Source organism: Salminus brasiliensis, chromosome 1, assembly GCF_030463535.1.
Source record: "Salminus brasiliensis chromosome 1, fSalBra1.hap2, whole genome shotgun sequence".
Lineage (NCBI taxonomy): Eukaryota > Metazoa > Chordata > Actinopteri > Characiformes > Bryconidae > Salminus > Salminus brasiliensis.
The window spans coordinates 36,661,387-36,676,193 of record NC_132878.1 but is presented as its reverse complement, the minus strand read 5'-3'; the positions used below and the strand labels follow the sequence as shown (position 1 = coordinate 36,676,193).

General features: G+C 40.5%; 1 protein-coding gene and 1 pseudogene across 1 annotated transcript; one reads left to right on the top strand and one right to left on the bottom strand.

The window, feature by feature from the left end:
- Positions 1-254: 254 nt before the first annotated feature.
- LOC140536566 (carbohydrate sulfotransferase 12-like) lies at positions 255-1,472 on the bottom strand. The gene has a single exon (XM_072658863.1). The coding sequence runs from the start codon at positions 1,470-1,472 to the stop codon at positions 255-257; it is 1,218 nt and encodes a 405-aa protein (XP_072514964.1).
- Positions 1,473-5,893: 4,421 nt separating this feature from the next.
- LOC140535774 (carbohydrate sulfotransferase 12-like) lies at positions 5,894-9,828 on the top strand (annotated as a pseudogene).
- Positions 9,829-14,807: the final 4,979 nt, after the last annotated feature.

Below are 14,807 nucleotides of genomic sequence, written 5' to 3'. Positions count from 1 at the left end.
GACATAGAATAGGAGTTATCGTGAAGATGTTATCCATGTTGTGCAAAATGTTTGCCCTATCATTAAGAATAAATAACACATTTGCAGTAGAAATATGTGCAGTTACAATCACCACAAATAAAAGTATTCACGGTTCAGCAACTCCATGTAAACAAGTGACCTATAAAATATCTTCTGAAAAACCTCACATCCAATCCCAAAGAATTTTATCATCCCAGATGGAGTTTCACCAGCCAGCAAACTGGCTGTATGTTTCATGGATGTAGGAAATGTTCAGGATCATGGTATCCAAATAATTTGTAGTCTGTCTCATACTTTTTGTACAGTTTCCTCCTCCATTTAGTGGGAATGCTGGCAAACCATGTCTTTATCCAGTGTTCATCGGTCGTGGTGCTTTTGTTGCTTGGGAACTGGACGACATTATCAACATGGAGCAATCGCAGCAGGTGGGCAGCGTCGTCTTCTATGGTCTCCATCTTCCCTATAAAGTCATAATCAATCAAGCATGGGTGACACAGGTGAGTAACTTGCCTCCAGTGCTCATCCAGCACTGTGTAGTTCTTTGCTGGTAGGCTCAGTATATACTGGATGAAGTTGGAGAAAGAGGGTGCAATGCCAGCGGTGAACGCTTCTTTCGCAGATGCTGGTGGTTTGGGGACTTTGGCGAATTTCTTCAGCATCTTGACAGCATGGTACATGTAAAACTGCTGATTTTCTTTTTGGAACTTGTCTCTGAAGGCTGAGATCAGTCTAACAAATGGCTCTCTGACAAACATGAACTTCTTGTACCTTTGCAGTTTGTGTTTCATCACCTTTCTGGGGTACTGGTTAAGGTACTGGGTGGTGTTTCCATGAATTAGTGTTTCAGGAATATCTGAAGGATCTTTGTAAGGAACACCATCCACCTTTAGACTTTCACTCAGAACAATCATGATCCGCTTCCACTCAGTGCACGCAACTTTTGGAACATAGCAGTAGATGATTCCATGCCGGTCATCCACAAGCAGGTTGCTGAGTTCCAGGTTGGGGATTTCATCAACTGACTGCCATTGTTCATTGATGCCTAAGGTGCCATTGCTGTCACACAGGTCATGAATCAGCTTCTTACGAGTGTACTGTCTGTGTTTGAGCTCCAGAGGAATCGGACTAGAGTGACTCTTCCACTCACATTTCCTGTCCTCCAGCTCTGTGTCCACAGACATGCCATCCTCTTCATTTGTCTCCTCATCGGAGGCTCTGAATCCATCCCAGAGCAGGTTGTAGAAGAAACGCAAGCCTGATCCAAAGGAGCTACTATTGACGGTCTCTGGCTGTGGCTCAGAATATCCATGGTCGGCTATAAGCAAAGATTTCCTTGCAGAATTGCTGGGGATTTTCTGTGCTTCATGTCTTTCTTTCCAGGTTTTGTTGACATAAAACATCAGGAGGACACATCCCAGAATTAAAACAAAGAAGAGCTGTCTCAGTTTCATTTCAGTCACAAGGCACGAGCGAGAGACGAGTGAGGGGTAAGAAAATGGAAAATTCAGTTTCATGGGAGTTGAAACATGAGAATCACGTGGGAGGTGGGGCCATTCAGGGAGATGCTATTAACCCTTTATACCCTATGATACCTGAGAAACATATGGACTATAGTGTATATTGGCTGATGTTAACCCTATGTAGATAGGAAGCAACATGTTTGGACAAATGCAGATATGGCAGCTCATCCACTCATTGTCAAAGCTTTTGGCCTGTGTAAAGAAACAGGCAGACAATAAATTACAGGTTGTTAAATGATCTGCAATTCCAAGAAACAGGCAGGCTGGTACAAAAAGCACATACAAAGGAATAGAATGAGGAAACCTGGGACTATAGACAAAATAAGTCTAAGATAGACAACATTACTAGTTGTGTACAAAAGGCACAGAAGTTGTAAGGTTGGTTCTATCTATTCTTTACTGGAGTTATTATTATTTACTTCTACTCCTTTCACACAATTATCTGGTCCTTCTACTGCTTACATTTTAAAAATAGCCTCTTTACTCCTATTTCATTTCATAAAAAAAAACTCTATCCAGATAAATCACGCCATCCAGAAAGTGTGAATTTGATTGTGGTTGGATGAGACCCAGCCTATTGGTTTGTAAGGGATCCATTGCACCAGCACGTCACGTCACACTGCAGCAAGCACATAGCAGACGTATGTAGTCTATTATGAAGATGTCCGTGGCAGAGACTCAAGAGAACTGGAGTGAAATGTCCCGACTAACCTCCACATTTACCTTCCAGTAATGTGTATTGATCACATGCCTGTAAAGTACTGTATATAATATTTGTCTTAGTTCGATATATGTTTAAAACATGTTTATTGAAGTGTTCTATTTAATATTTCTTTTGGTCTAAAACTTTTTTTTACATTCTGGCATTGGCATGCACATGGTTGGAAATCTACCTGCAGCAGATAACCAAACATTAAGTCTTCATATCATCAAAGTCATATAAAAACCCCATATCTCCACAATGGCAACTTTACAGGAGTGGGATAAAACTTTCTTCACTTTCAATGGAAGTCAGCGTAAAAAGACTTCATTCCAGGTCATTTTGGAGAATTTCCATTGCTCCATTTATCATGAAATTTGGATGTAGTGTACAAAACAACTGCCAGATTCACATGTGAAAATCTACAAAACTGGAGATAGAAGGTGTTTGCATGACAGGGACAATATGCATAATTAATTAAATTCCTATAAGTTAGCCTACTTGTCTTTGTGTTTTACAATTAATGTTAAAAATCGAATATATTTCTAAAAAATCAGCAAATTAAATATTCTAATACAATTTTCCTTTTAGTTTCTCTATCGCCATGCACTATACATATCTACAAAAACTTAGTGGAGTTATGAAATAACTGGAGTCTATACATGCACTGACATATCTACAAAAACTTAGTGGAGTTATGAAATAACTGGAGGAGGAACTGCCTGAAGGCAGTCCTCCATAATCTAACGTTAGAAATTCCATCTCAGCCTTGTCCATGTGTCTATGACAAGTCTGCTAACCCTCTACCACCCTGTCACCACCCTTTTAACCCTGTCATCTATCATTCCTGGCTACACGTATCAGATGGGGGTCTTGGCTTCCTGCCACAAAGAAAAGCCACCCGAACTCCAACCCAAAGTAATCCTCGGAGTTCCTCCCCCCTCTCACAGACTTCTCCCAGATCATCATAAGCCGAAGACGTGACCCAATCTAAGAAACTTTCAGTTTACTCTCAGTTTTCACAGTATTTAAACCACCATTATCATAACTTCTATACCTGTTTTCTCCTGGACCGCTCATATTATTTCCCCATGTGGCGTTAACACACAGTTTGCTTGGTTTCGCTAGTATAGCTTCTTTTGGCAGAAACACAATTTCTGCATGGTGATGGTTTGCATCATACCTGCAGGGACGCTCATACCAGGTAACATGGCAGGGCGACACGTCCGCTCCTTGTAGTCTCTCCACTGGCGTTCCACAAGGCTCGGTTCTTGGTCCTCTTCTTTTCTCACTCTACACTCGCTCTCTTGGTAAAGTGATTTCCTCTCATGGATTCTCTTACCACTGTTAAGCTGATGACACTCAACTCATGCTCTCTTTCCCACCGTCTGACACACAGGTTTCTGCCCGCATCTCAGCATGCCTCGCCGACGTCTCTTCTTGGATGACGGCTCACCACCTCAAACTCAACCCCAGAAAGACAGAGCTGCTCTTCTTCTCTGGAGAGTGTTGAAATGGGAATATTAAGCATTAAGAGTAAGCATTTAAGTATAGTTTTAGTGAAAAGTTTACATTATTCATTATGGACAACATACATCTTTAATAGAAAAAAACTAGATATTGCTGCATAAACGGATTATTTTGGAGTGGGGGATCTGTGCTAAAAGTTCCAAAATGTCTTTCCAAGGCCTCTTAACTTCCTGTTAGTGATCATGACTGACTACAAATAAGTTTGTTTGACAGCACTTGCTGGACAGACCAATACACAATACAATGGGAAACTCCAAGGAGCTCAGTGCAGATCCAAAAAAAGGACAATCATAATTTTAAGCAAGTCATGAATGGAGTAATCTCTTGGAGTAATTTCTAAACAACTACAGATTCCAAAATCATCCGTTCAAACAATTGTATGTAAATACATTTATTGAGAGGTGTAGCCACTCTGTAATTGTTCTGGAAGAAGTTATACACAGCTGAGAGGAAATTGAAAAAATATCAAATTGAAAAAATATCAAATTGAAAAAATATCAAATTGAAAAAAAAAATCAAATCACTGCTGTCTAGAAAGAACACAAAGACTTGCCTCACATTTGTCAAAAAACATCTGTATGACCTTGAAGACTTTTGGGATAACATTCTGTGGACTGATAAGTTAGAGGTGGAAGACATGGGTCCCATGAATGTTCCTCTCTAAAGGAGAATATCCATCCCAATCACATTTGGGATATGTAACAGGACAATGATCCAAAGCAAACAAACAACCTCTGGTTGGTACTAAATGAAGGTTTTGGAGTGGCCAACTTAAAGTCCTGACATGAATCCTATTGAGATGTTGTGGCAAGACCTTAAATGATCAGTTCATGCTTGAAAATCTTCCAATAAAAACAGTTTTGCAAAGGTAAATGGGACCAAATTCCTCCACAGTGATGTCATCGCAAGTTACCTCCTTTGATTGCAGTTGTTTCTGCCAAGAGTGCAATTACTTTTTTACATGGGTGGTATAGATTTTGATCTTCATTAAATGAATGAGCTGCTTTGTGTGGTTTGTCTTTAACTTAAATAAGACAAAATGCAGAAGTAGAAGGAATTCTAAAGTGGGCAGATAATTATAACAGTAAATATAGTCGTAATCTTTCACAGAGAAATTTTTATTTAAAATATTGTGAGAATGATGAACCGTACAATATCATAAATCTCCTTATTGTTACACCCATAGTATTAATCTGCTGTTTCCTGCCAAGAGACACCTGCTGCTTGTTAGCTTCCTTGTCCCCTAGTGTCTCTTTTAATGCATTACTGACACATCCTACACAGACATCCACCCAAACCATTCTCCACCATCTGCTGCGACTACTGGGGCACCCTCCTTAAAGAGCTGTGTCCCCAAACACAGACTCGCCCTGCCTGATCCTCTGTCAAAGGACTTCTCAGTTGTTAATTAGAGCTTTGTGAGCTTGGGCCTTAGAAATGAGTGCTCAGTCTGAGGGGGTTAGTGTGTAGTACATCCGATTTTTTATTTAGTAATTTGTTTAATACTGTCCATGTCTTGGACATGATAAGTAATCATGTGTGAGTGAGGCTATTTGTTACCACTTTGATTTTAGTATTTTTTATAAAGTAAATCAATTCCGGGAGAAGGCCATGGAGTGAAACTGTTCTCGGGTGTCCAAACAAAGACACTTGATATTACTGTCACTGAGTGTTTTGGGAGCTTTCCAAGCTCAAGGGATCCCCACAGCAGTTGTTATTTTACTTCACCATCCCCAAGGACTGCCTTGATGTTGCACAGTGAGTCTATGTGTACCTGCCTAAGCGGTTATTTAATGAACCCAATCTCTTTATTAAGTAGCTGTATTGACTCCCTAATAAAGAAGTTCAAAAACTTAAAAGTTTCTACTTTGGTACTCTAAGGTGTCTGTTTGAGGAGTGTTTATTTCTTGCAGCACATGCTGTAGTACTCTATGCTAGCCTTTCCATATTCTTCCTGTAAGTTAGTATAACATGATCTTCACAAGTCTGAGCAAACTGGAATTAATCTATGAATCTATGATGCACAGTATTGCATTACACTGTGGATTATGGATTAATGAATTGTGAGGAGAGGCCCAAAATAATTTTAACCTGTGAAGAAAGTAGTGCAAATACAGTGGATATGGGTACTCCACACCTTCAATGAACCTTTTTCTTCTAAAAACCTTTTCTTGAAGTTTCCTTAAAGCACCTTAAGAGGTTCCTCCACAGTTTCAAGTTGAAGAACCTCTACAAGTTCCTCAAGGATCTTTTACTTTTATAAGTGATGCTAAAAGTGTTAATAATGATGAGAAAATGAGTGATAATGAGATCATTTTATTGCATATATGTATTTTCTCTCATTTGTTTGAACCCTATAGCTGCTATGTGTAGCTAATTTTAGGTGAATAAACCAATAGAAGTGCTGTAAATTGTCTGCATTGTGTTGTATTGTCTATCTGCACCGTGTTGTGTGTTGCACCATGGTTCTGGAGCAATGTTGTTTCGTTTCACTCTGTACTATATAGTTACTATTGTATGTATATAGTTGAAATGACAATAAAACCTCTTGACCTGACTTGGCTTGACTGGAACCAAGCTTCGTTTATCAAGTTAGTTCACATGATCTCAAGGACTTTCTGCAAAATGAGAACTTGCTGTTCCTTTTTCCTGTATTTCTGTTTACCTGCATCTGTTCTAATATAATCTGGAGTGTATAGAGTATTGCTGAGAGGAATTCTGGTAAGTAATGTGTTTAGATGATCTAAAATTTCTGCATGTGTAAATGACAAAGCCTCATATCTCAAAAAATTACAACTTTACAGCTAAAATGATTACCTGTATTACAATAACCTGTATTTCAGTTTGTTTTGGAGCATTTCTATTGCTCCATTTATATTTAAATTTGGTGTCAGATAGTCAAAACCTGGTAAAGGCACCAAGAATTTACTGTATCATGAATGTCCACTGTTTCAAATCCAGGAAAATAACTTAGAATTGAAGTTGAAAGATTCTGTAGCATTTTCTGCTGGAATTGACTTCCTTGTTGTGAATATATGTTCTTCAGACAACCTTCCTAAGTTTCCATGGCATGATTTCCCGCCTCTTTTAGCTTCCCTCATAGACATTTTTCAATCCACAGCACCCCAGTCCTGATCTCAGAAACCTCCCTCTTTTGTCCTATCAGTCTTAGTATTCTGATAAACCTTGAAATGCTTTGGCAGGAGTGATCAGTGCTGGATTAATGTTCAGGCTAGGTGCATTTAAAGCCCTAGAACCCGAGCAGGAATGTTGTTTAGTAGCTTGATTGTTTGGCAAATATGTGCTCATCGAACATTAAATAAGCGATGACTGAAGAAACTGCTTACTGGTTCATATCATCTCACAAGCTGCACAGTGTCTCTTTGTATGGCTGCAGGTTTGATGGCTAAAGGCCCCTCTCTCACCTAGCCCACAAACACCCATGCCTGTCAGAGACTGCATGAGATAATTTTAAGTATTTTAACTGATTAAATTATTAGATTGAATTAAAATGGAATGGTTTAATTAATATACAATCCTATGCAAAAGCCTCAAAAATTGCATTCCTATTCCACTGTGTTATATGATCATACATGGACTGCGTGCAAGCCCCGTCTTAATTGCGCTGTCCTCCAATCACTGCTTAGAGACCATTGCTTTCTATATTCAATCATGTTCTCTTTATTTTTGGATTTTCATCTTCGCTCCATCTTAGCTTTCTTAAAATGGTATGCAAGGATGACAGACATGTCCGGGACATGTCCTGTCTTTGGGATCTAAGAACGTAGTTTGGGAATGTTGGGGATTTCACCTTTGACATCACGTCATAATAAGAAAGAGGAAGAGAGAGTAGGAGAAGGCGGGTGACCCGAATAAACACAAGTCTGGTCTAGAAAAATAATCCTGTGGCTTTGCATTATTGGAACCAAATATACCAAAAGATCCATAATTGCTGAAAAAATAAGTACAAAGTATGTAAATGTACAAAAAAAAAGGATTTTGAGACACATGACATCAAATGACAGAAAATTAAAAAGATTTTAATAATAAATATGTGACCTGTGCTTAAAAGTTGGAATTGTGCCAGGAAACCAATACATGTATTGTACTCTACCAAGAAGAGTGGTCACCTCTCCATCCAGAAGAGGCTTATTGATGGCTACCAAACAAAAGCAATAATTAAATAAAAAAGCAATGGTCAAGGGTGAACTAGCTAAGGGACATTTCGACCAAATCTAAGGTCAGAATCAGAATCAGAATCGGACTTTATTGGCCAAGTATGCTTACACATACAAGGAATTTGTTTTTGGTTACAGTAGCTCACAGTGCACGATAACTGACATTACAGAAGTAACAAACACACCCAACCTTCACACAAACACACACACACACACAGTGACATACACACACAAACACACCTGTAAACTTAACATGTGTAGAGTTGTATATATATATATATATATATATATAAGGTGGGCTGTATGTATAGTATTTAACCTGTGTGTATAATCGGAATCCTCTGCTGACTTCAGATTATCCCCCAAAACGCTCAAGCTTGTGCACCACCACAAACTTGTGTGTGCTGCCACAGAAAAAGAACAGTCAATGACATTCATGTCTGTGATGAGTGTAAGTAAACGTCTTACCAAGTGCATTACACTGGATTGAGTGTTACTCTCCTATCAGCATCAGTGTTGCAGACAGTTTGATGTCTTTTATGTTTAAGATTGTCTCTGATGTTATGTAGCATTAGTATTTGCAGTCAAGAGTAAGGCATATGAATAGATTTGAACAGTTACGTATTATGTTCAGAACCAGTTAGGTCAGTGGTTGACATATAAGGAAAACTGCCACCCCTAAAATATCAACGTATTATTTTCAGGTGAACTTATACATCCCTGAGGCTCCGCTATTTTGTTCATTCATTTTCAGTTTCTGGTGAGGCAATGAACATGCAAAGATTTTTACAGCTGGTCTTTTTTCTGGGATGTTTCTCGTTGTTTTTAGTGTTTTTTTGGTGCTTAGATGTTGGGAAAAAAGCATTTTCTCTCAGCTCTGAAGATGGGCTCACTTTACAACGGTGTTCAAACCTGCACCAAGACCAGCTCCAGTCCGCTTATGGCCACGGCTGCTCCAGATTTGGAACCATTAGAAAGAGGACTACTGGACCTGCAGCTCTGAAAGAGGATTTGGAGAGGGACCTGAGAAACGGCTCTGTGGGGGCGTTTGTGAGGAGCATAAGGCATTCAAGCCCAAAGTCACTGGATCTGCAACAGCACGCCAGAAACAAGGTCATTCACAACCTGTGCAGCCACAACGGCACTTTAGCCTTTCTGAAAAGGGCCACACTTAATGACATTCCACGCAATCAGCTGGCGAACCTCATTGTGGATGAGTGGAAAAGCATCATGATTTTCCTGAGCGAGAGCCTGAAGGTAAGCGGCGTTCCATTCAAAAATCCCTCGGACATTCCCAGAGACCAAATTCACGGCAACAGTGTGGTCTATCTCAACAGAGCCCACAGGAATGTGATGAAGAGGAACATTCAGAAGTAAAAAAAGTTCCTCTTCGTCTGGCATCCTTTCGTTAGATTTCTGCCTACCGGGACAAATTTGAAAAGAAAAACGACTACTTCTACAACCTCCTTGCTGTTCCTATCATGAAGAGGTACAGGGAACTTTTTCCACCAGCCAGCGCAGCACATGCTCATACAGCGGGTATACGCCCATCCTTCTCTGACTTCATCCAGTACATTCTGGACCTTCCAGGTGATGATGGCATCTCCTTTCAGGAGCACTGGAGGCAGGTGTATCACTTGTGCCATCCATGCCAGATTGAGTATGATTTCGTTGGGAAAATGGAAACCATGAATGAGGATGCGCAGCACCTGCTGCGTCTTCTCAAAGTCGACCATGTTGTCCGCTTCCCACTGAGTGGAGGAGAAAACTCTATGAAATTTATGAGCTGGACTTTAAGCTCTTTGGATACTCTCTACCTGAAGACTTAATGTGCCATTTTAGCTCCCCAGAGAAAAAACTGGTCACCTTGCATGTTTAAGGTGGTAATAACTTTAGGCTCCTGCAGATGGCGCTGCATGAAAATAATTGGGCTGCTAGGTGCGGGATTCATAGATTGAGAAGAGGTGGTACAGTGCAGTGAATGTCTTGTTGGATGTGTGGAAAATGGGTCGCAAAGCATCGGCGTGTCAAAGACCACAGTGTGAAGGAAGTAGCTGAATCTGCAGGTGTATGGAAGCATACGGTCATACTGGTCTACCAGCAGTGGCAGAAATCCCAGACAAAATTGACAAGCCATGAAACCTGCTGGTGGTCCATGTCCATCAGTCTTGTCTTTTGGCCACAATTCTAAGGAGAACTGGGATTTCTGCCACTGCTGGTAGACCCGTATGACCGTACCCCTCCTTCAGATTCAGCTACTTCCTTCACACTGTGGCCTTTGGCACGCCCAAAACAGTCACTCCTTTTAGCCATCCATTTTCCACACATCCAACATGACTGCACTGGACCACCTCCTGTCAATCTATGAATCCTGTTGCACACCCTGCAGGGATTAATAGCTTGATCATCCTTGTGCAGCGCCATCTGCAGAAGATTAACGTTACCACCAACTTAAACATGCAAGATGACTAATTTTTTGTCCGGGAGCTTACTTATTAAACAGTCTGGGGAAAAAAAAGAAAGAGTAGTGTGTATCTGCATGTACTTAATATTTAATATTAGATTTGTGGATATTTGTCTGAATCAGTGCTTCAAAATCATGTGGTCAGTTTATCAGTTTACCAGATTTAACCACTACGGACCAGTTGTGTGACTAGGATCTAATTGGCCCTGGTGCAACAAAAATAAACAAAAATAACAGTTATAATTAGTGTGATTAAATGACAGCTAATGACATTTGAGTTTCTTTTCTTTTCTTTTTTTTTTACTTTGATCAAAACCCTTATTGTAGTCCTAATGGTATCTCAGGTGTCTATCTGTCTTCGGAGAAACCTCAGCTTCCCTCTCTATTGCTTGGGCTATTCTGCAGAATGACAGGTTGCAGAAAGTGATATGGTATCACACTCAAAGGTCACCTCCTTTGACCAGATATGGTGCATTTCTCTTTACGAGTATTTCAACAGGCCCAAAAATGACACAATATCTGCCATTGCTTAACATTATAATAAACATATGGTAACTAACACTGATCTGAGTGCACTGCTGTCTGTTCATGGGTTCACATGATTGTTAGCGACTGTCAGTCTATTTAAAATACTATATAAAAATCTTTTCAAGCATAGCAGCTGTAACTGAAGCGAGTACCTATAAATGTGCCTCAAAGAAATCGGAGCTTTCTGCATATAGACAACTTATCCTATACAATGGAAAGCACGCCTGAGGATACTGGATATGAAGTAACAAAAAAATGCAGCCACTCATTCAGTTACATAAAAGCCAGTGTTGGAAACGAGCAGGAATGACTTCGCCAGCGGCAGCACAGTGAATATCATTTTAGCTGTTATTTAGTTAAGTGCATTTTAGTTTGTGTGTTTACGACCCCTCTGACATCGCAAGGTCTAAAAACCTACCCTCAAAGTGAAAAGGGTTTTATATTGGACTGAAAACGAGTTCTTTGACTAGCGAAAGTGGGCAACACAGATAAGTGAAGTTATGGATCAAATTTCCTTCACTAGTATTAGAAATGAGACCCTCTCTAATACTGAGGCAAGTGTCTAGTTCTAGGCAGTGCTTGAATCGGGAATTCACATGATCAAATGTGTTTAAGTTCCGCCTTCTCACGCCACTACTAAGGACAACCTATTCTAGTAGTAGAACATACTGCTCCAGGAACTGTCTAAACATAACAGATACAACAGGGACTAAGATCTTACTAAGAGCCTACACTGAGAGAAGGCACTGTAACAGCCAGACAATAAAAATCTGTTGAATACAGCACATATGTCCCCTACCGTAACCCTTTTAAAAAGAGCCCATTCCTCTGGTAGAATGAGCACAGGGGCCTTTATGCAGAATATTATTTGAGCAAGCCTAGCCAGAAATCACTTAATTATGGTAAAATTTGTGCTAGCTAGCTAGCGCTTCTGAGCACAAAGCTTACCAAATAAACTCCACAAGAATCACAAACAGGCCAAATCAACAAACCACAAAACCACCATGAACGTGCAGCAACATGGACATGCTGACATGCACAAGACCAGACAAAGGATGACTGAAACAAAGGGGTATTTATACAGAGGATAACAAGGTACACCAGGGAGTAACAAGAAGGCGTGGTTACAAAGGAGACACTGGTGGAAACACTAATGGACAGGTGTGGCTAGGACAGACAAGACAAAAACAAAACAGAGGCAGACATGACACTAGCTAGCTAACGAAGGCCCATATTTAATATGTAGCTAACCAGCTTGTGTCCTCCACATTTAACCCATCTGTGGTAGTGAACACACACACACACACACACGTGAACTAGGAGCAGTGAGTACACACACACCCAGAGCAGTGGGCAGCCAACTCCAGCACCCGGGGAGCAGAGAGGGTAAAGGGCCTTGCTCAAGGGCCCAACAGTGGCAGCCCGGGAATCGAACCCACAACCCTGTTATCAATAGCCCGGCGCTCTAACCGCTGAGCCACCACTGCAATAAGCAATAAGCGTTGCACCGCTATGGTAGCAGGATAGTTGCGGTGTTGGACACATAAACTCAACGTCATGTTTTTTTTTTCTCATTAGAGCACAGATGTGTGAAGTTAGCATATAAGCTGAATAACTGCACTGCTGTGGCAGCTGCATGCAGCTTTAAGCCTTGAGCCAAACTGTGCTACCTTCAAACTGTAATTCGGATACTTTGATAGCCTATACACCCGACTTTCTACACAGTAGCTTACTAATAATAATATGCCCATGATCAGTATGATGGGGAAGGCAGAATGTAAAACACCCCGGTCGGCTGTATGCAAAACAAGACAACCATATTTACCATTAGTTTTGGACACAGATGGTATTTAGCCTCTGCCTTGAACCCATCTGTACAGTGAGCACACACACACACACACACACACACACACACACACATAAACAGTAGTAAAGGTGTGCAGCCTTTGCTGCGGTGCCCAGGGAGCAGCTTGCCAAGCCCAGGTAGGGAAGCATAATCTTGCTAAGCTTCACCAAACAGCTTTTTAACTGGTGTTTAAAATTCACATTTCAGAGCAGTGAAAATATACCAGTTTAGAAATAAAAAGTGCTTATGCAGCACTTCCACATTGAAGTACACATCTCTGTGTAAAAAGCTACTAAACTTCAGTGCATGGCCTTTAGACAAGCTACTTAAACTCAGCTTCTGGTTTCAGAAAACAAACTGCTGCAGAAAACATTGTAAAACACGGCCTACAGGTTTACTATAGAAACAATGAAATTTGCCCTGTACATAAATTAAAAACCTATGATAAATGGACCAGTAAAAACAATACAATACAATCTTATTACAGTAAGTCCACTCACTTACTTCTGCCTTGCTAGAAGTACAAGATTTTGACAGTGGCCTAAATTTCCAGTTTAACAGGTGCATCGGTCCATTATGAGTGGCCGTTCTATACATTCTAGAGCTTACATGTCATATGTCCCCTGGTCATGTTCTGTTTTGGGCTCAGAAACAGCCATTTCACAAAATCTACATGTTTATTCTAAAGAAATGTAGATTTTGAGTTTGATATTCAGAGAGATCTAAATGAAAGAAGCAGGTGGACTAAGGTGATAGAGTAATATACCACCTTAGTCCACCAAAGTTACACAGTGCAGTTAGCAGTGTGCCGAGCCAGGAGGAGCGATGTCTTCCTTAGCACTGCTGGAGGAGAAGGTTACTGCAGAAACTGCAATAAATGTGAGCTGGTTTTACAACTACTAGTTCAAATCTACATGCAAATGACTGATTGGTCAATTATGTAAATAATTATTCTCAGTGTAAAGTTCACATTCTCTCCAGAGAACACACTGTACTGTTAAACAAATTGCAAAAAAGAAAAAAAAAACATTAAATGCATCATGTTCAAAAATATTGTACTTTCTACTTTTACCTATATGTTAAGTTCAGAACATAAATAGACATTTTTAGGAAACTCAGGAATGTGCAGGTTTTTTTTGTGGGGGTATTTTCGTACTTAGAAAATTAATAATAAAATCAACAAAATGTGGTGCTTGACCAGGGGTGCCCAAATGTCCACATACCACTGTTTACTGATTTCTAAAAGGTGTAAAAGTTCAAATTCAGTATTTTAAGCAGGACTACTTTATATTTCTAGCTTTTACAGTTTTAAAAATGGAAGGAACTATGAGAAAAAGAAAGTGTGGACACCTGTGCGCCAACCTTTACAAGCTGCCAAGTATCACAGCTTGTAAACACATTTTGTAGTAAAAGTTGGTTTTTGTTTGCATGCACTGCACTTTTAAGGTCTATCCACAGATATCTGCTTCCAGAATTTGCTGATATTTCATTGAATCCATTTAGTGAAATGTTCCCTGTGCCACTGGCTGCCACACAAAAACCAAAAGAACAGTTGGAGAGATGCTGTTTTCCTAAAATTCTGCACTCAAGGTTTTAGTCGTAACCTATAGGTCGTTACCTATAGACGTGGGCTTGGGACTGGAAGATTACTGGTTCAAGCAGAGATGAGGGAGAGAAGCAACAGTGCTTTCTCCTCCCTCACTCAACATTGAGCAAGGCACCTAACCCCTAATTGCTCCCTGCGTGCTGAGAAAAAGGTGCACGTATCTGTCACTGTACAGCACGTATTTGTCACTGTACAGCAAAATGTGTCCTCCGCATTTAACCCATCTGGTAGTGAACACACATTCACACACACACATGTGTTAGGGGCAGTGAGTACACACACACAGCCAGAGCGGTGGGCAGCCAACTCCAGCGCCCAGGGAGCAGAGAGAGTAAAGGGCCTTGCTCAAGGGCCCATCGGTGGCAGCTTGCAGAGCCTGGGAATCGAACCCACAACCCTGTTATCAATATCCCG